Consider the following 21523-nt stretch of genomic DNA (forward strand, 5'->3'; position numbering starts at 1 on the left):
ATGCACTATTTACTCAACCGTGTTGTGTATGAATTTTATAAGGTTATTATTTTGTCATTCAACATCGGAGTCTGTCTGATAGCCCCTCCCCCTCCGTTACATAATAATCTCATCGGGGTATTTAAAGTGTTCACATTTAATGAATTTGAAATTTGAAATTTAATAGTATTTACTTGCATATTATGGTGTTCATTCTGGAAACAGTGTAATTTCAGCCGTACAATTCAAAATGTCTTCATATTTTAGGTGCACTCATGCAAATATAAATACATGAAAAGGGATTTGAACTGATTGTAAACTGTAAAATTTGCCTTTGATATTTACAACTCTCAGGTGGAGGTAAACTTGCTTAAACACTTCTGCCGAATGTATTTATTATAAATGTTATTGGCACTGATTTTGAGCACAAAGGCACAAAAATAAAAAAAAAGTAAACTGCCAGTTTTTCCAAGTAAATTATTCGCTGTAAGAATTTGTGTTTCTCTGAATGTTAACCCTGTGAGAATCTATTTTTCCAAATCTGTATATCCTAGGTAGCCATTAATTCAGCATCGCATATTTTTTATGTTTGATATAAAAAAGAAAATCTAAAAATATTTTATAAAACTAATTCATTCCAAAATAACCAGATAGTTATTATCTTGTTGATGCACAAATCGCTAACCATTAAAAACCAGTTACATGGAGACGAGTTAACGAAATAGCCCTTGCCAGTGCAAGAGTCAAACTCCAAGTTGCCTTATTTTATGCAGAAATATCTGAGAGAAGACGGGTGTGTATTTTGTTGGATAGAGTTAAACACACTAAACATGTGTTTATGTCTAAAGTGTACATGTGAATATACAATAAATTAAATTGTTATATAATATGTAGAAATGCATTTATATGTAACCTACAGATAAATAGTTTTGTTGGGTTTGCCTAAGCCATACAGTATAAATCATCCTATAATCTAACTTTGTTGATTTGTGAGTAGCATACCATTTTTTATGTCTTTGTTGTTCAACAGTCATACATTCTCAGTTCCATGCATAATAAATCTGCATTGACAGAGTAATGCATCAATTCTTTAATAGATTACGATCTCAGGCGATGGCAAATCTGCTAAAAGTGTTTGTAACAGCTAAAATCTAATTTAATGTGAATTCTCAGGACAACAGTGTGAAATAATATTTCAGTCTTTTCATCTGAGAGTAAGCTATCAAAGAAAAGGCATGTGGATAGGCATTCAAGCTTTGTTACTGAAATCAGTTTTTGATTTCAATATACCAAACCCAATTTAATCAACATTTGCTGTATTAAAATAATTTAAATTCAAAACCATTAGTTTGTTATACACTAAGAATATGTCTTGTTAAAATAATGTTGCTATTTTCATTGCTGTCTTTTTTTTATTTATGAATTCAAACAACTGGAGGTGCTGAAATTAAACTTTTAATGTTAACCATGTAAGTTGACAATAATACATCTTCTGTAATACATCCTTATTGTGTTCTGCTTTTCCATAACAAACATTATTTGTGAAAGCGCATAGCAAAACCATTAAAACATGTTCAGACTGTTTCAGGTGTTTGAGTGGTTATTATGAGAATGATGGCTTTTTATTTTGCCCTTAAACACATTTAACCAAATCAGCCAACACACGTACAGTACACCATAGAGTTATTCATGAAAATATTGCTTAGTAGAAAATAATTTATTAGGCTTAAAATAATCCAAAAACAAATATTCTACTTCGGCCTATATGACCTATTATTTTTATGGTAACACTTTACAATAAGGTCTCATTTGTTAACATTGGTTAATGTATTAACTGCCATGAACTAACAATGAATGAGAAATACATCTGTTACAGTATTAATTAATCTTTGTTAATTTTAGTTAATAAAAATGCAGTTCACAGTGCATTAATAATGTTAACAAATACAACATTTGATTTTAATAATGTAAACGTTGAAATGAACTTAAACTACGATTAATTAATCTTATTGTTAAGTGTTATTATTGAATTTTATCATAGTTTATAAAATCGAATTCATGCTTTTATAATGGATTTTCATATTTTAAGAAAACAATCTGGGTCTGGAACAATTGGTAAAACAATACAAAATATAAAATAATTTTAAAATTATAACAAAATTATAATTGTTATACAATAACAATAACAATATTTCCAAAGGATAAAACAAAAAGGGGGGTAAACAACCTGTTAGTTGTAATAATAATAAAAAGCCTTATTCCCATACATTAATTTGACCAATCTACAGTAGGCCTATATATTTTATATTCTGGACATTTACATTAATTCATTTAGCATTTCGTGGATACAATCTGATAAGACTGAACAAACTAGATTTGACATAGGCCTACTTTTAGCCATTAAATGTAACAACGAGCATCCCTTCTCTGTGAAGGAACGGACGACACTTCGCAATGAAAGACCTCGAGAGACAGACTTTACCCCCACATGTCATTGGTTAAGCCCGACCCTCCCCGAGCACTCTTTGGGGAAGAATTCGCCGCTTCTCGACACTTAATTTTTAGATTCACTGTGGAATTGTTCTGAAAACAGTAATAATGCATAAAGTTTGTTCTCGGCTGCACGCCCCGTCTGTGTTGGGGAAAACGGATTCGTGGAAATCAGTGAACGTTTGTGTGGAATTCCACAAAGAAGGTGGTAAGAGTGTTTTTGTCTCCACATTTAAAGTGACCGGAACATTAGTGTAAAGTTTTGCATAATTGTGTAGCGTATTTATACTCCGACCATAACGGTCCTGTCATAACAAAATAGGACAAATAACTATGCGTTTGATTTAACGGCTCTGGTTTGAACATTACCATGACAATACCATGGTATCTTTGATGACGAATGGGTGCCCTGTCACCATTATCTATCTATCTATCTATCTATCTATCTATCTATCTATCTATCTATCTATCTATCTATCTATCTATCTATCTATCTATAGTGCATCCGGAAAGTATTCACAGTGCTTCACTTTTTCCATTTTGTTATGGCAGCCTTATTCCAAAATGGATTAAATTGATTATTTTCCTCAAGATTCTACAAACAATAACCCATAATGACAACGTGAAAGAAGTTTATTTGAAATCTTTGCAAATTTATAAAAAAAAATTTTTTTTAAACGGATCACATGTAGGCCTATTCACAGCCTTTGCTCAATTCTTTGTTGAAGCACCTTTGGCATCAATTACAGCCTTAAGTCTTTTTGAGTATGATGCTACAAGCTTGGCACACCTATTTTGGGCAGTTTCTCCCATTCTTCTTTGCAGAACCTCTCAAGGTTCATCAGGTTAGATGGGGAGCGTCGGTGCAAAGACATTTTCAGATCTCTCCAGAGATGTTCAATCCGATTCAAGTCTGGGCTCGGACTCAAGGACATTCAAAGAGTTCACATCCACTCCTTTGTTATCTTAGCTGTGTGCTTAGGGTCATTGTCCTGTTGGAAGATGAACCGTCGCCCCAGTCTGAGGTCCAGAGCGCTCTGGAGCAGGTTTTCATCAAGGATGTCTCTATAGGTTGCTGCATTCATCTTTCCCTCGATCCTGACTGGTCTCCCAGTTCCTGCCGCTGAAAAACATCCCCACAGCATGATGCTGCCACCACCATGCTTCACTGTAGGGATGGTATTGGCCAGATGATGAGCGGTGCCTACATGACGCTTGCCATTCAGGCCAAAGAGTTCAATCTTTGTTTCTCATGGTCTGAGAATCCTTCAGGTGCCTTTTGGGAATCTCCAGGCGACTGTCATGTGCCTTTTCAGTGTTTCCCCTGGGATTTTTTCAGGGGGGGTGGTAGACCCCCAAAACTACTAGTGCCGCGGAGCGGGCGTGCCGCGGTGGTGTTGTCATAGCCTGAATCAGAAGCTGACTAATAAAGCTCTCTGCCAGACCTGTTTTACACCATAACACTTTTAGTAATTAAAAAGCATGTCTTATTAATTGAAATCATAAAACTTATACAACATAAAAAAAAAAAAAATCTATTAATTCTTTTTTTTTTTTACACAAATTCAGTGTTGTTGTTTTTTATGGTAATCAAATAAAGACATAAAACATTAATTTAATTCATTTTAATCATATGAAATTAAACAAACTTTTTGTCAAATAATATGAGATTTACTGTTAAAATTAAAACATGGAAGAACATTTTTGATTATTCATTAAAACAAAGTTTTGATGATCATTTATTTTTTATTTGTGATATACGTGAGCCACTTCGCATTTCACTGTTGTCTCGACCACAGCTAGAAAGCACGGTGGTCTGCGAGCAAACTGTAGAGAGTAGCCTTGTTTTGTTATGTTCAACACTCATTCTGATATCCCGGGGATTGCCTCCCAAGCCTTGGCCCGCATAGCTAGGGGTTGAATTATGTCTGGGGACGGGCCGCTTTGTGATAGGGACCTGGCCACCCAGCTGCTCTGTGCTTTGTGATATTTTGGGAACAGTGCTTATGTGGAGGGGTGCGTACTTTATAGTGGCCACACAACCTACATTTATTACACCTCCAGCGCGAGCCGGAGGGAAAACTGATACTGTGGGAACAGTGCTTATGTGCAGGGGTGCGTACTTTATAGTGGGCACACAACCTACATTTATTACACCTCCAGCGCGAGCCAGAGTAAGAACAGACAGAAAAGTGCTCTTTTCGTGCTTTATTTGGGTAGCCGTAAAAACGGCGTTTGTTTGCAGGTGTGCATGTTTCAAAACAGACTCGTTTACTGCAATATTGAGTTGACATTTCCAGCGGCCTGAACTAAAGAGGGGACTGGGAGATGTGTAAAAAAGGCTTTCTGGAGGTTGGTTCGGCCTCGGCGGGACTCAAACATTCTCTTTTCCTTCCTGTCACCGTGGCTTGGAAGGCTTCTGAGGCTCTGGGTCCAACACAATCTTGGGTCGGTGTCCCCATCACTATGGGAACTGCAGTCGCTTCGTTGAGCGAGAGCGGTGGCGGACCTCAGCCGCTGGGCGGTGCTGGGAGACCGGCGGGGCTGGCTTTACTAGCTGAGGAAGCGGCACCTTCTTGTGGCAGCCCGAAGCAGAGGAGCCTCTTCTGAGCCTCTGTGTAACGTTCCGAGAAGTTTAACCATGTTCGCCATGTTCCTACCAGTCGCCTGGGCGCTTGATTTGGTGGCTCGCAGAGCCAGGTCTGTGGCGCTGCGCAGGTCCCTGAAAGCTTCCGGTTCAGGTCCAGTCTCGTCCATCGAGCGGAGAAGTTTGGCCTGAAAAACCTGGAGAACAGCCATGGTGTGAAGCGCCAAAGCAGCTTGGCCAGCGGAGGCGTAGGCTCGGCCAGCGAGAGCTGAAGTGGGGCGGCAAGGTTTGGACGGGTGAGTTGCTTTAGCTTTCCATCCCATAGCAAAGGTGTGCAGCCACCGCTTCTTCGAGGGGAGGAATTGCTTCTTATCCTTTCTCCACAGCGCCGTCGACGATCGAGAGCGTTGAGGAAATGGAAGGCTTTAGACGAGCTGAATGTGGCGCTTTCCACAACTTCGTTACCTCGTCGTGTACTTCTGGAAAGAAGGGAGCAGGTCTCTGCTGAGGGGCTTGTCGGCGCCCCTGCAGGAACCATTCGTCTAGCCTGCTGCTAAGGGCTCCTCGGGCGAAGACCACTCGAGCCCGAGGTCTTCAACGGCCTTAGTCAACACACGGAGAAGCTCTGCGTCAAGGCTGGTTCTCACTTCGTTCGTGATGGCTTGTGTTGAGGGTGCGGGGTCGGGGTTGGCCCACTACTCTCATTCGGATGTGTGAACAGGACTGGCGAGGGGGTTTCTCTGGGAGAGAGCGAGGCACGCTGGGACTGGGCCGGCATGTGCTCACTCGTATTCATCCGCTCTGGCATCCTCTGTGCGCGGCGTTTTTTCTTGCGCGGCTCGAGCAAAGGAAAAGGGGGAGCGGGAGGCGCGGGGTCGTCGTCGGTGAAGGTGGCCAATCGAGCCCGCAGGGTGGAGAGCGCCATCTCATCACACTCCGGGCAGCCGCCCTTAGAGAGTGCAGCTTCTCCGTGGTCACGGCCCAAACAGGAAGCGCAAAGGATGTGATGATCTCCGCCGAAGAGAGGGCCTCTGCACGAGGCGCAGGTGACCTAAGGCATTTGAAACAACCCCTAGAATTTTGCTCTTTTAGAAAGTGAGTCGCAGTGGCGAGAACACTAGCTTTAAAAGGATATAGCACGCCGGATGGCACAGCAGAACAGCGGGCTGAAGGCGGCGTCCAGTTGAAAACCAGGAAGCCAGCGTCCTCAGAGCTGCTTACCAGGTGGCTTGTTCCGCTGAAGGCTGTTCGACGGCGGCGAAGAAGGCGTCTCAATCCGGAGGTCAATGAAGTGAAACTTGCTGAAGGAGATTATATCTGAATTCTATGGCGAAAATGGGGGCTTATATAGCTATAAGCCACGCCCATCTGGCGGGATCTGACGCGCCCTGGGCGAAGCGACCTCATTGGTTTGCGCGTCTTAGCCGCCTCGGCATAGGTTCGTGCAGTTGCCGCAGCACAGCCAATGAGCGCGCTAGACGCTCAGCTATATGTCTGCTGTGCAGCTGCACTGGGTTTTAAAAATTGGCTTCAATATTCTCGAGAAAAGGAGTTTTCCCATAGCGTAAGCTAACTTACGCAATACGAGAGACCTCTCGAAAGGGAACATACACGTGCTTCAAGTGTGTGTGTGTGTGTGTGTGTGTGTGGGGGGGGGGTTCTCATTCACACAGAACATGGAGGATTTGTATTTGAATAGTCTTTTTGCGGTTTAATATTCACACACACACTAGTATATATCGCGATTTGATTTCAAGTGTACTGAACTGCTTTTTATTTATTCATCAAAAAATTTACCAATTCCATGAAATTCCGTGTTATACAGTAAATTCAATTGGCATCTCCACCATCCCCACAGAGGCTGGCTTTGCTTGAGTTGTTTCTCCGGATTTTGTTGCTTTTAAGAAATACTTTTTTTTTTGTTTTTTGCCTTTTTAGGATTGTCACCTTCTCCGTTCCTCTTCGACATTTTTACCGCTAAAATTACTACACGTCCGTTTTTTATTTTAATTTTTTTGGGAGAATATATTTTTGTCATTCTTTCAGGGTGGGCCACCCCCTCAAACCAATGGTAGGGGAAACACTGCTTTTACTGAGGAGTGGCTTCCGTCTGGCCATTCTACCATACAGGCCTGATTGGTGGAGTGCTGCAGAGATGGTTGTTCTTCCGGAAGCTTCTCCTCTTTCCACAGAGAAACGCTGGAGCTCTGTCAGAGTGACCATCAGGTTCTTGGTCACCTCCCTGACTAAGACCCTTCTCCCCCGATTGCTCAGTTTGGCTGGGCGGCCAGCTTTAGTAAGAGTCCTGGTGGTTCCAAACTTCTTCCATTTACGGATGATGGATGCCACTGTGCTCATTGGGACCTTCAATGCTGCAGAAATGTTTCTGTACCTTTCCCCAGATCTGTGCCTCGAAAAAATCCTGTCTTGGAGGTCTACGGACAATTTCTTGGACTTCATGGCTTGGTTTGTGCTCTGACATGCACTGTTAACTGTGGGACCTTAGACAGGTGTGTGCCTTTCCAAATCAAGTTGTAGAAACATTAAGGATGATCACTGAAAACAGGATGCAGCTGAGCTCAATTTTGAGTGTCATGGCAAAGGCTGTGAATACTTATGTACAGTACATGTGATTTTTTCCGATTTTTATTTTTAATAAATTTGCAAAGATTTCAAACAAACTTCTTTCATGTATGTATGTATGTATGTATGTATGTATGTATGTATGTATGTATCTATCTATCTATCTATCTATCTATCTATCTATCTATCTATCTATCTATCTATCTATCTATCTATCTATCTATCTATCTATCTATCTATCTATCTATCTATCTATCTATCTATCATAAACCTAGAGAGAGATTCATAGAAATGGAGAGACTAAAGATACTTAAAAATAATACATTGTCTTACTGCTTATAGTGAGAGAGAGAGAGAGAGAGAGAGAGAGAGAGAGAGAGAGAGAGAGAGAGAGAGAGAGAGAGAGAGAGAGAGAGAGACAGACAGACTGACAGAACTGTCCCTATGCATTTCTAAGCACTAAAATGTACCTCTGCAGGTGTGCTATGCCAAAAATCAGCAGTGAAACACACAACACCTGTCCTGCCCCAGATTCCCCCATGTGACTATAAACCTGAGCCATATCAGGTAAGAGGTTAATGTCTGGGGACATTCACAATAATTCACATGGAGAAATAAAATCATCAAATACACAGAGAAATCAATTTATCTTTAAGCATGAATGAATTCTCCTATAGGGCATGTCTAAAGGCCGTTTACTAGAGATTAGGAAACACAACTGCAACCCCATGACCATGAAGGTAACATATTACAAGAAGCCAGTCTTCATAAGCCAGGGTTTCATGCAGTGGCTGTGGGATGTGGATGGAAGACGCTATCTGGACTTGTTTGCGGGGGTGGCCACCGTCAGTGTAGGACACTGTAACCCGTAAGGTTCAATTTGTTGCCATGCAACATCTTTATTTGTTTATTTCTTAAATGTGCATTATATTTTGCTTGAAATTGAATAAATGACTGCAATTAGATTAATATTTGTGTACTTCTCTGCATGTTATTGCCCTGAGCTTTTACATGGGCTTAGTTTTTGTTTATGAAATGGTGTTAGTTCTAAAATCGAATCAGAAGTTTGAATGTGGTTGCAGGAAAGTGACACAGGCAGCCGAGAAACAGCTAAGGCGTCTATGGCACACAACACCCATCTACGTGTACCCACAAATGCAGGAGTATGCAGAGAAACTTGCATCTCTTTTGCCAGACCCACTGAAGGTATGTTTTCATTGCTGGAAGTGGAAGGTTGAGCACAGCCGGATTTCAAACTGGGGTCCGGACTGTTTTGTCTTAGGAAAAGTATTAAAAAAATATTATACTGTAAATGAAATAAAATTAAATGACTAATATATAAAAAAATGTTTTATTATTAAATCAACAAATAACAATAAAACAAATCAATGGATCTCATCCTTATATAATAAAGAAATTATAAATATACAGAAATTGATGTTATTACATTTTATTGTGCTTTCTAATGTTGGAAATGAGATCAAAAAAACTATTGAAGATACAAAAAAAAAAAAAATAGGGAAATTGATACAAATTAAATATTGTCCAAATTATGTTATATATATTTACATTTTTCACAGTATCCAGTGGATACATTCTACTATCCACCCTTATTTTGCAACATGAAAGTAAGCTATTTTCGTATACTTTTGATTCATTTGCCGTTATAGGTAAATACGAAGAAAATAGCAGAATGCAGTAAATGGTAAAACCGCTTTTGCCACACACCAGTGTTTTTACAATTACAACAATACATTTAAAGTTCACCCAAAAATGAAAATTCTGTCATTATTTACCCACCCTCATGTCGTTTCAAACCCGTAAGACCTTCGTTCATCTTCAGAACACAAATGAAGATATTTTTTATGAAATCTAAGAGCTTTCTGACCCCCCATAGACAGCAACTTCATAACCAGTTTCAAGGCCCAGAAAGGTAGTGAAGACATCTTTAAAATAGTCGCATGAGTGCGATGCTGACGCAGGAGCCGGCCAATACTGAGCTGGCGTTTTAACGTAGAACCCGGAAGCGCTGCACTGTGTTTACTACATGAACAGCGTCAGAGCCTGACATGGAAGAGAGGAAATTGTTTGCTTTTTGCACACAAAAAGTATTCTCGTCACTTCGTAACATTAAGGTTGAACCACTGTAGTCACATGTACTATTTTAATGATGTCTTTACTACCTTTCTGGGCCTTGAAAGTGGTAGTAACGTTGCAGTCTATGGGGGTCAGAAAGCTATCATATTTCATAAAAAATATCTTCATTTGTGTTCCGAAGATGAATGAAGGTCTTGGAACGACATGAGGGTGAGTAATTAATTATTAATGACAGAATTTTCATATTTGGGTAAATTATCCCTTTAAATAATATGGTAAGAAATGCCAGTTTGCGATATCAAGCCGCATAAGCCGTTTTAAACAGCCAAAAATAACTGGAAGCGAATGACACCAGAAGCTGTAACGTAGAAAATAAGGTGGATAAAGTGGGTCTTTAAACTTGACAATAAATAGCTGCCTTTATATCATAGGAAAGGGGCTTTTTTTTTAATAAATAAAAAGAAAGAAAAATAAATTAATACTTTTATTCCGCTAGGATGCATTAAACTGATCAAACGTAACAGTAAACAGATTTATAAGGTCACAAATGATTTATATTTTAAATAAATGCTGTTCATTTTTTTTTTTTCAAATGAACGGTTTCCACAAAAATATTAAGCAGCACAACTGTTTACAACATTGATAATAATAAGAAATCAGCATATTAGAATTATTAGAATGATTTCTGAAGGATCATGTGACACTGAAGACTGGAGTAATGATGCTGAAAATTCAGCTTTGTGATCACAGGAATAAATTACATTTAAAAATAGAAAACAGTTATTTTAAATTGTAATAATTTCACAGTATTACAGTTTTTACTGTATTTTAGATTAAAATAAATGCAGCCTTGGTGAACAGAAGAGACTTCTTTCAAAACCATTAGAATAACTACCAACTGACACAAAACTTTTAAATGATAAATGCATGCATGCTGGAAAAAGTTAATACATATATTTCCCTTTGTAATATTGTGATGGTCTTTTTTTTCTAGGTTGTGTATTTTACCAACAGTGGTTCGGAGGCTAATGACCTTGCAGTGCTAATGGCCCGACTTCACACAGGAAATTTTGACGTCATCACTCTCAGGTGATTGAACTCATTTGCCAATAAATCTTTCCAATATCTGAACCAATGGAAGACGGGGAGTTCTTGGGCAATCTGTTGGTGTCAGCTCAAGTAGCCCTGTTCAACCATAGATATAGTAATCACTGCATCATTTGTGTTTGTCTGCGCAGGGGCTCTTATCATGGTGGCAGTCCACAAGCGACAGGTCTGACGTCCAACGCAGATTACAAATATCCCATCCCCTCTTCTCTGGGCTGCCATAATGTACATCTCACACCCACACATCTCTTCTTCTGTCAGCTACCTGCTTTATAATGTGATATTCCTCAGTATCAAGTCCACAAACCAAATTATAAGAGGAAACATCAGAAGTTATTTTGGTGTATGTGTTTAATGCAAAAGTAACAGAATTACTGTCAGACCTCATGAGGTTTGAATAACAACCCAGCACATAAGATGATATCTGTGGAAGCTTGTTTCCGCCTTGGAATAAAACAAATACAGAAGGCAATTGCAAGTTTTTAATCTCACAATTCGGACATTTATTTCTCGCAAATACGAGTGAAAAAGTCTGAATTGCACTAATTTCACAATTCTGAGAAATATAGCTGTAATTCTAAGAAATAAAGTCAGAATTGCTAAATATAAACTTGAAATGTAATTATAACATTTTTTCTCGCAATTTCAAGTTTAAATCTCACAATTCAGACTTTATAACTCGCAATTGCATTCTGAGAAATTGATATTTATGGAAACCTGTTTCCACCACGGAATAAAAAATACAAAAAGTAAATGCAACTTTTTTTTTTTGAAAAGTCAGAATTGTGATATCGAAAAAAAATATTTCCTTTTGAATTTTTTTTCCGTGGCGGAAACAAGCTTCCATAAATATCTGACCCATACAAAATATTTATATATTTTATTTCAGCCTTTTATTTAATGATTTAAGTGCCATTGCAAAAAGGAAAAAAAAAATAACTCCCAACATTTTCTTAGTCAGTGCTCTTTTAAAAAAAAAGAATTAAAATATCTAAAAATCAGTTTGTATAAAGTTTTTCTTGAATTAAGTTTATTTTTCTTAGTTGCAAATAGTTTTTTTTCTTGGTTTAAGCATAACATTTAGTGAGGTTTATGATTTAATTTTAACAAGAAAAAAAATAGAAAGTCTGATTCTCAAGTAAATGGAAAACAAACAAAAATGCTGAGAATTTAGTGCATTTTCATATTTGAAAAACAGGTCTTAAACCGGTATGCGTTTGAGTTGTGAGTTGTGAGGTCTGTCTTGCAAAACTTTGATACATTTTGTGAGTTTCATGTGGGTTGTGTTCATTGTAGACCATGTGTCCCGATGTGTTCAGCGGCCTCTGGGGAGGAAGCCACTGTAGAGACTCTCCAGTTCAAACCATCCGAGAATGCAGCTGCTCCCCAGGTAGCCTACAAACACACACACACATACACACTAGCATAATGAGGGCATATCATCGACTTCTACTGTTTTTATATAAAGCTAATAATATATTATAAATCTACAGCCTAACCTTAACCCAAACGTAACAAATATATATACTATAAATATGGTCACACTTTAGATTAGGGTCCAACTCTCACTATTAAAGAACTATTAACGATGACGTTTGCCTCAAACTCCTAATTACTGCTTATCAATAGTTAGTAAGGTAGTTGTTAAATTTAGGTAGGATTAAGGAATGTAGAATATGGTCATGCAGAATAAGGCATTAATATGTGCTTTATAAGTATTAATAAACAGCCAATTTACTAGTAATATCCATGCCAAGAAGCAGCTAGTTAATAGTTAATTTTAACCCTCAACTATAGTGTTACCATATTTTTTCTTTATGTCTATGTTACTGAAAAGATGTTTGAATTACCAGTGTATAGGAATGGTGCCATAGGCCTTGCCTACCTGTAAAACCTGTAAAAAAAAAACATCTTCAAAATTAGTGATTCCCTGTTAAATACTGTAGCTAAATAAGATGTGTTTAAAGCACAAGGTATGATCGTGTCATTAGGTCAAACATTTTTAAGCATCAGGACATTTCCCAACCAGTACCTTAAAAAATAAAAAAAAATAAAAAAAAACACACACACAACACATGAGCAGAGCTTGTTAACTCTTCACTATAATTAGTGTTGCTTGATGAGGCCAGCATCAATAAGAAAATTCTAGCAATGTGCTTAAAACCACTCAGAACATCTTAGCAACACCCTGGCAACCACTCACAAGGCCCTAGCACTGTGGCAGCAAGTTCTGCACAAGCACCACTCGCATTTTCATCAAATCTAGCTCTTATTCAATTGTTAGCACAAATTTCATGCATCATAGATTGTGAATCTCTGATTCTGTCTGTTCTCAGGTCACTGTCAGGCCAATGATATGTATATCGGTCAGCTCAAAGAGATGCTTGCTACAACTGTTCCCAATCGTATTGCTGCCTTCTTTGCAGAACCCATCCAGGTTTTATTACACCATACATTACACTGAATCTGTGTTTGTATACATGTAATTATATAAACAAACAAATGCTATGAAAATATAAACTGCGTGTCCTAAAAAATCAGCACTGAAACTGCTGTAGTTTAATATACTTCAACTAACAGTTCTTGTCCAGTTGCAAGTGTTGAGTAATTTGCGTCGTTCACATGATAAGTGGCATTTTAGCTGACAAACAAGACCACATCCATTAACCAGCACTTTGCTAATAGATGTAATAAGTTAATTAGCACACCATAAGTGCAAATAACTCGCATTTTTTCTAAAGCAGGATGTCAGTCTTTTGCTGTATATGGTATATTGTAGCACAGTCTAGTTAATGGGAGATTGCATTTAATGTTTATAATTATATAAAATGATTCTGATCAGTAACTGCTTCCATTTTCATCCAAGTGTAATTAAATAAACAGGCCAGCAGCATCCATGGAAGTGAAGTCTGTCGATACTTTACGTTCTGTCTGCATTTTTAAATTTATTGCATATTTTTTTCCAGCCCTGACTAAAATCAACAAATATGCGACATATTACGGTTATATTACTATTACTGTTGTAAAAACAAAATACCATTAACAAGCTCATTGCCCTCAAATATTAACATATGGCAAGTTACATCATGATTTTCATTTTTCTGTAGGGTGTTGGTGGGGCTGTTCAGTTTCCAAAAAACTACCTGAAAGACTCCTACCAGCTTGTTCGGGAGAAAGGAGGAATCTGTATAGCGGATGAGGTCAGAAGAATTTGCTAGTAAATCCTATTCTGTACATCAGTGAGTGAAGCCAAACATGCATGGTTGGTGCTTCAGATAGTAGAGATGACTCAGAATGATCACTCTCATGTTTAAAAAAAAAAAAAAAACCTAGGCTGCATCTGAAATCGCATACTCCCCTACTATATAGTAGGCAACAACAACAAAAAAACAGTATGTGACAAAAGTAGGAGGTCTGAATTCACAGTACTCATAAAACAGTAGGCAAAAGTCCTCAGATTACTTACTACTTCCGGCAAGATTCTGAAGTGTTCATAAGATGGACACTTTACTATCCCATGAGGCCATGGGAGAGGATTTGTGAATGGCCGTGAAGCGATGCAACTGTAGCTGGTAGTTCACATGATAATGACAACATGGCGAATGTAGTACGTCCGGTTTACATTCATACTACACATACTATATTGAAAATACTCTTTTAGCAGTCGTGAAGGAATTATTTAATCAAAATAAGTACCTACTCAAAAGAGTATACTATTTTGGACGCAGCCCTAGTGAAGTGAATACTATGACACTCTAATGCAGTAGACATAATACCTGTGCTTTTTCTTAGACATTTTAATACAAACTTCAAAATAACATTTTAGACAATAACTGGACAGTTCTTGCTGAATTAAAATGCAAAATTGGCTGGATACTGACTTTGTTTAAAAAAAAAAATAGTATGACAACCAATACATTTACAAATATTTCAGACAGTACATAACCTAATAATGCACAAGTGCTGTCCATTTGTAATCTCAGAAATAAATTAAAATAAAGGTTTAAGTCAAGTGCATAGTTGTTTACAGTTGGTATGCTTTGAGTTAAGATACCTTTTTCACAGTTCTGTGTCTTAGGACTCTTGTTTTGATGTGTAGCTCCTGGACAACAAGGACAACACTAGTGTTTAAATACACAAGATAACCAACGGCTTGAACAAGGAACAGGTAAAAGTGATTAATAGCTAATGAGATTAATAAGAGTAACTATGGAAACAAACCAGGGACTAAGGAAACAAGGCTAACACAGGAAGTAAAACACAGAAACCATGAGAACAGGAATTAACATATCAAAATAAGAGTCCTAACACACAAAACAGGGAAACACGAAATAGGAATCATAACACTTGTTGTATATCGTACAATTTGACAAAAGTTGTCCAGGTATTCCATGCTCACACATAATTTGCATACTCTACAGGCATGCATACTGAAAAAAATATTACTATATTATTACTATGCAATTACCAAACATCCCATTTCAACAGAAGAACTGTATGTCCAACGCAAAAACTGAGGTAGCAGAATAATTAATACTTTTTTTCTTTTTTTTACACAAAAACACTTCCAAAATTTGATCAATTGTTTTATTTTGTTTTACGGCTTAGTAATATGTAAATACTTGCTTGATTCCGTGCACTGCAATAGTTTTTTGGTGTAAGGTTTACTTTGAAACAATTTTCACTGTAAATTGCTAGTAAATTTCACAAATAACTAAAAAGAAATGGCAAGTGACACATTGAAGTAAAAATTAAATGTTTTAGTATTTTTTTTGTGAAACATACTCCACTAATTTTCGTACTTACAACTTTGAAAAATCACAATTACAGTGTGAAAATTATTAATTTTTTTTGTATTGCTATTTTCGGTTCTTTTAGGTCCAGACTGGCTTTGGCCGCACAGGGAGCCACTTTTGGGGTTTCCAAGGACATAATGTCATTCCAGACATGGTTACCATGGCAAAGGGCATTGCGAACGGCTTCCCGATGGGGGCTTTAGTCACCACAGCAGGTGAGGCTAGTGACTACTACTGTTAAATCAGCCAAAATCTGATGAACTTATTGTGTGATTTGCTAATTTAAGCTATCAACGGGTTTTTAAAATGTATTCTGTTTTAGCAAGTTTGCGTTCATAGTCTAAATGAACTGCCTTTAGACGTGGAGATACACACACACTGAGTCTTATTCTTCAAAGTTTAATGAGAGACTATGTATGCAGAAAAGGGAACGGTGAAACTGGAAGCAGCACTATGAACCCAGTAGTTAGTTCGAATTAAATTCCCGCATGGCAGTCAATTAAAATATTAGCCGAACAAAATAACTCTCTCATGTTGCATTAATAGGCTCAACGTTGTGTTCACCTCAAAGCTTTGTGACTTTAAAAAGCTCTGGTTGAGTATTTCATATTGTAAAGCTCTGTGGTAAAAAGCAGGATATTCTTTTTGTTTTTTAAAGAAAGTTTTATTTGAGATAGGGCTCCTAATGTGGTACCACAGGGCCACATTCACCTCATTCACAGATGTGGATCAAATAATGAGTTCAAATTCCTTATTAGTCCCACATACTTGAACGTTGAAAGCAGGCTGGAGTGCCACTGCTTACTTTCCTAATTTTTCATTCCCTCTAATTGGTCCTCTGGCTCTTGCGGTTTGCTCTTCATCCTGTGAGAAGCTGAGAGAGAGAGAGAGAATTGTGTTAAGTCACATACAGCCTGAAAAGTTTGAACGCATCTAAAAAAAAAAAAAAACTTAAAGTCAAGTCAACTATATTTAAACTAGCGCTTTTCACAATACAGATTGTATCAAAGCTGCTTCACAGTATCAATCAAAACAACTTAACAGTGTTTGTTTATTACTGGAAAAAGACATCCAAGTTTGGTAGAGCTTATCAGTGGTATGATGGGTCATTTAATTTGAATAACTGAGCAAGCCAAAGGCAACAGTGGCAAGGAACCGAAAAACTCCATCAAGTGACCCGATGGTGTCCTAAAACTCCATCAGATGACCCAATGGAGAAAAAAAAACCTTGGGAGAACCCAGGCTCAGTCGGGGCCAGTTATCCTCTGGCGTTTATGAAGTAGAGGCCGAATTTACAGTAACTGTAAGATAAAAAAATTTATATGAATGCCTGGCTAAATAGATGCGTCTTTAGTCTAGTTTTAAACTGGGAGAACGAGTCTGAGCAACGAACAACGAACAATATCAGGAAGGCTATAGGAACAATATCATTAAGCATCTTGTCATGAGTGTATTATGCATTGATTGTTGTTTTCAGCATTGATATCATGTGATTTGCGTATTTTCCAGAGATTGCCAGGTCATTTGCCAAGGGAGTTCATTTCAACACATTCGGAGGAAACCCATTAGCCTGTGCAGTCGCCTCATCAGTGCTAGATGTAAGTACAGATCATTTGACTTTTTAGTTGTGTACAGTTATACTGTTAGTTTTATTTATTTAGTTTTGGTGTCAGCAGTAGTGATTACATAAAATGTCATTTTAAGTGTGATAAATTATAAACTAGAACAAAAATAAAATAAGACGTGGTATTATGGTAAATAATTATTATGGTATCTACATAGTTGTGAGTGAGTAAACAGTGCTAGGTATAGTAACTGAATACATGTAATCTGGATGACTGGATTACATAATCAGATTCCAAAAATGAAGTACTTGTAATTAGATTACATTTCATTTTAAAATACTCGTATGAGAATAGGTATCTTTTTATTGATTACAATTACATATCAATCAGACAAATTTATTGATTCTTTTCTCCCTAATTCTTTATTTTGTTTTATTTTCTTAAAAATGCCTACCGCACACTCAGAGAATATAGATTGAGAAAGTCTTCCAGTTTTAGAATTGCACACACCGGCCACTAATCAGGTTACCACTGGATTTAGAGAAATCATTTCACTTATTTAAAACTTTGCAGTATAAACTCTATTCAACCCTACATTTATCTATGTGATAAATGAGTTAGGTCAAAGTAATCTAAATGTAATCAAAAAGTAGTCAGAAATACATTTACCTAAAAAGTTGAAAGCTAATAGATTACATTACAACCTAAATTTTTTTGTCATGTAATTTGTAATCAGTAACGGCTGATTAAGTAATCTGCCCAGCACTGATGATAAACTACTACAATAACATACATCATACAATATCTGGTATCAGCAATAGTGAATACATAAAATGTCATTTTAAATGAGATAATAAATAAACTAGAACAAAAATCTAAATAATAGTATAATGATGGATGGATGGAACTGCATTATTTGAAATATTATATGATTCATACAAGCTGATAAATACTTGAAATTGAAAGCTGTGTGTTGCTTTCAGACAATAAAAGAAGACAAGATGCAGGAGAACAGTGCTGATGTGGGGACATACCTACTGACCGAACTGGCCAAACTCCGGGACAAGTACGAGATTATCGGCGACGTGAGGGGAAAAGGTCTTCAAATCGGGGTGGAGATGGTCAAAGACAAGGTGAATGATGCATTGATTCAATCTGTCTGCTTCACCGACATCCAATAAAAAATTATCTACAATAAATATGTGTACTTATGACCTGCTGTGTATGATTGGGATTAGTAATTTGTAAGAATACAAACCATTTATTATTATCTTTATATGATATCATATCTTTATATGTTTCCCTATTTTAAAAAGAATGAATGAAGCGAGTCTATACATTTATTTGTTATAGAAACTAGCCAACATTTCTGCCCAATGTCAGCAAGTATCCGTAAGTACAAACTCCCCAGCTTGCGAAAACAGCATGGAGTACATATTTGTCAGCTGAAGGATCTTTAGTAAAGACATTTCGTTCCACCTGAACTCATGCCTTAAATACACAAAGACATCTGGCGGTGCACGTGTCCCACAGTGTACAGCTTTAATGATGGAAACTGCCTCTCATCTGATGCTGTAAGTGTAACCTCACTTTTACCTTTCAGGTATGAGTGCATTAAGCACAAACTACTGCAGCTTTTCTTCTAAAAGGAGCTCAGAATAAAATGAATGAAGAGACAAATGCAGATGCAATAGTATCCGCATAAAAAACGACACGATTCAGCTTTAAATGTCTTAAACCTTCTAGTTTTGTGAATGTTAATCCCAATGACACCTCAGGCTTTTGCTCGCTTCAGAAATCAATGTGAAAATCCTCAAGCTTTGTGATTGTGCATCCACTTCATTAAACTTTATTTGTAGAGCAATCATGGTTTCTTGACCTTGAGGTTCGAGAAGAGTCGAATGTAGGAGTTACTTTAGCTCCAGATGGAATAGTTAATGATTCAGAGTGTTTGTTGTGAGTGTATGTCATTTTCCTCACAGGGAATGAGCTACAAAACTTGTTAGTCATTAACTAGAGCAGATAGCAATGAGACAGCGTGTTTGAACATTCTCAGAAATACACTCCGCAGTTAAAAACACCCAGTGAACCTCTCTTACCTATGGTTATTTACTGGAAACTGTTTGAGGATGTGTCAAGAAAGATAATACAGACACACAAAGTACGCTTCAGTGACATTTCAGCAGATTTACGTGCTATTAAAATGGAAATTCACAGAGTGGAAGAAGTACTTAAAAAATAACATTTACTCGCTTTCTTGTTTTTTAAAACCTATTTGACTTTCTTTCATTAAACATGAAAGGAGATATTTTGCTGAAAATCAAAGCTGCTGTTTTCCATTTAATGAAAGTGAAAGGTGACTTTAGCCAAGCTCCAAAAAGCACCATAATATTGGTTCATTTCACTTTCTGTGTCCGTGTGTGAGAAAAACAGAGCAAAAATTGGAGCTTGGTGGTACTTCATCACTTTAATTATAATTACTTTATTTAATTTTTCCAAACATCTCCTTTAAGTACCTACAAAAGAAAGTCACTTAAGTTTGGAATGACATAAGGGTGAGTAAATGACCGAAATTTAATTTTTGGGAAAACTATTCCATTACATTTTCTAACCGAAAACATGTTTAATCAAGCAGCATACCTGAAATCGCTCTCTTAAAACCCACTTTGACATTTCTCTCAAACCCATGTCTAGGTCACCAGAGACCCGCTCCCTCGAGAGGCCATGGCTGAGATCTTCGAGGACACTAAAGACATGGGCGTGCTGATTGGAAAAGGGGGACTGTACGGACAGGTAGGCGAGGTGACGGGGTCTATATGTAAAGAGATTCCTGCAGAGATGGAACATGAATGCATGAGGTGTATCGCTGGGGATGTTGTGCAATGGAAAAGGTATTTCAGGGATTCACTTCGGTCCTGTAGTGGCATGGTCGCTCAATGCCTCAGGAATCCTGCTTGTCTGAACTTATAGAAATAGTCACAGTAAGCAATGAATGTACACTTAAGGGAACAGTTCACCCCAAAAAGAACATTCTCTAAATATATATATATATATACACATTTTAATCAAATTAAATGTATAAATAATGCAAATGTATAATAGATGTTTATTATACTTTTTATTAACATTATAGCATTTATACCTGTGATGCAAAGCTTCAGTGTCACCTGATCCTTCAGAAATCATTCTAATATGCTGATTTGCCACATTAATTATTAATATCAACGTTGAAAACAATTGTGCTGCTATTTTTATACAATATTTTTGTGGAAACAGTGAATTTATTTTTTCAGGATACTTTAATGAGAAGAAAGTTCAAAAGAACAGCATTTATTTGAAATCTTTTGTAACATTATAAATGTCTTTACTGTCACTTTTAATTCATTTTATGAATTCTTGCTGAATAAAAATATTAATTTCTAAAAAAAAAAAAAAAAAAAAAAAAAAAAAAACTGACCCCAAACTTTTGAATGGTTGTGTATATAAAAGTGAGACATTTCAGAATTTCACTAGATGCTTGTTTAGGTCAATTTGGGAACATTATGCACCTTTGTGGCTAAATCTGACAACATTTGTGTAGCATGCTTTATTTTATATATTCAAAGCTTGCTACTTTTTCTCAAACCCCCCTCCTCTCACCTGTTCTTTTCCAGACTTTCAGGATCAAGCCTCCTATGTGCATAACTAAAGACGACGCAGACTTCTTCCTCGCTGTATTCAACCAGGCAGTGCTCAACTACATGGAGAGAAGATAAGACATGCAGAACATGAAGAAGACACATTGGCTCACATTTTATCTGGACAATTTCACATTACAGAACAGGTCTGGGCAGTTAATCTAAAGACCACTAAAGGCAACTAACACATTCTTCACACCTTCCTTAATGTGTGCGTCAAGAACAGTTGTTATCAGTAACTGATTCGAGTACACTATACTTCAGAAACTTAGCACTTTCAATAGCTACTTATAAGCACTTGACCGACCATCTAACACCAGATCTTTTAAGAAGTTTAAAAAACTGGGACCAGTTCTACTCTCAAATCTTTTCGGAGACATGGAGAAAAACATGTAATAAAGTAATTTAACAATTATTTGGTACATTAAAATTATTTCATTATATATTTGACACTATTGTCATCTCAACATTATCTTCTAACAATACACCATGATATACCCGGTATAACAGGATTGTGTTGTTTTACAGGTACAGATGCATCTTACCAAGTTTCAAACAAACTCATAATCTGGTACAAACTACCTTTTTAATAAGGGAATTGTTTTCAGGGCTGAAAAAAGTGAAACGTATCTAACAAATGAT

The 21523-nt window shown here is 37.2% G+C and overlaps 1 protein-coding gene across 1 annotated transcript; it reads left to right on the plus strand.

Annotated features, from left to right (window-relative positions):
- The first annotated feature begins 2491 nt into the window (after positions 1 to 2491).
- agxt2 (alanine--glyoxylate aminotransferase 2) lies at positions 2492 to 21268 on the plus strand. The gene is made up of 14 exons (XM_056258334.1): positions 2492 to 2677; positions 8118 to 8206; positions 8317 to 8507; positions 8722 to 8845; positions 10731 to 10825; positions 10975 to 11068; positions 12140 to 12233; positions 13180 to 13280; positions 13951 to 14043; positions 15722 to 15854; positions 17149 to 17237; positions 18188 to 18337; positions 19899 to 19997; positions 20858 to 21268. The coding sequence occupies exons 1-14, from the start codon at positions 2578 to 2580 to the stop codon at positions 20957 to 20959; spliced, it is 1554 nt and encodes a 517-aa protein (XP_056114309.1). The 5' UTR covers positions 2492 to 2577; the 3' UTR covers positions 20960 to 21268.
- Positions 21269 to 21523: the final 255 nt, after the last annotated feature.

Source organism: Rhinichthys klamathensis, unplaced genomic scaffold (genome assembly GCF_029890125.1).
Source record: "Rhinichthys klamathensis goyatoka isolate OS25496 unplaced genomic scaffold, OSU_Roscu_1.1 h1tg000150l_1, whole genome shotgun sequence".
NCBI lineage: Eukaryota > Metazoa > Chordata > Actinopteri > Cypriniformes > Leuciscidae > Rhinichthys > Rhinichthys klamathensis.

Bases quoted from the DNA above. Each gene is read 5' to 3' on its own strand.
- agxt2 (XM_056258334.1), top strand. From the start codon at position 2,578: ATGCATAAAGTTTGTTCTCGGCTGCACGCCCCGTCTGTGTTGGGGAAA. The intron at 13,281-13,950 runs GTTTTATTACAC...ATTTTTCTGTAG, and splicing joins TCTTTGCAGAACCCATCCAG to GGTGTTGGTGGGGCTGTTCA. The intron at 17,238-18,187 runs GTAAGTACAGAT...TGTTGCTTTCAG, and splicing joins TCGCCTCATCAGTGCTAGAT to ACAATAAAAGAAGACAAGAT.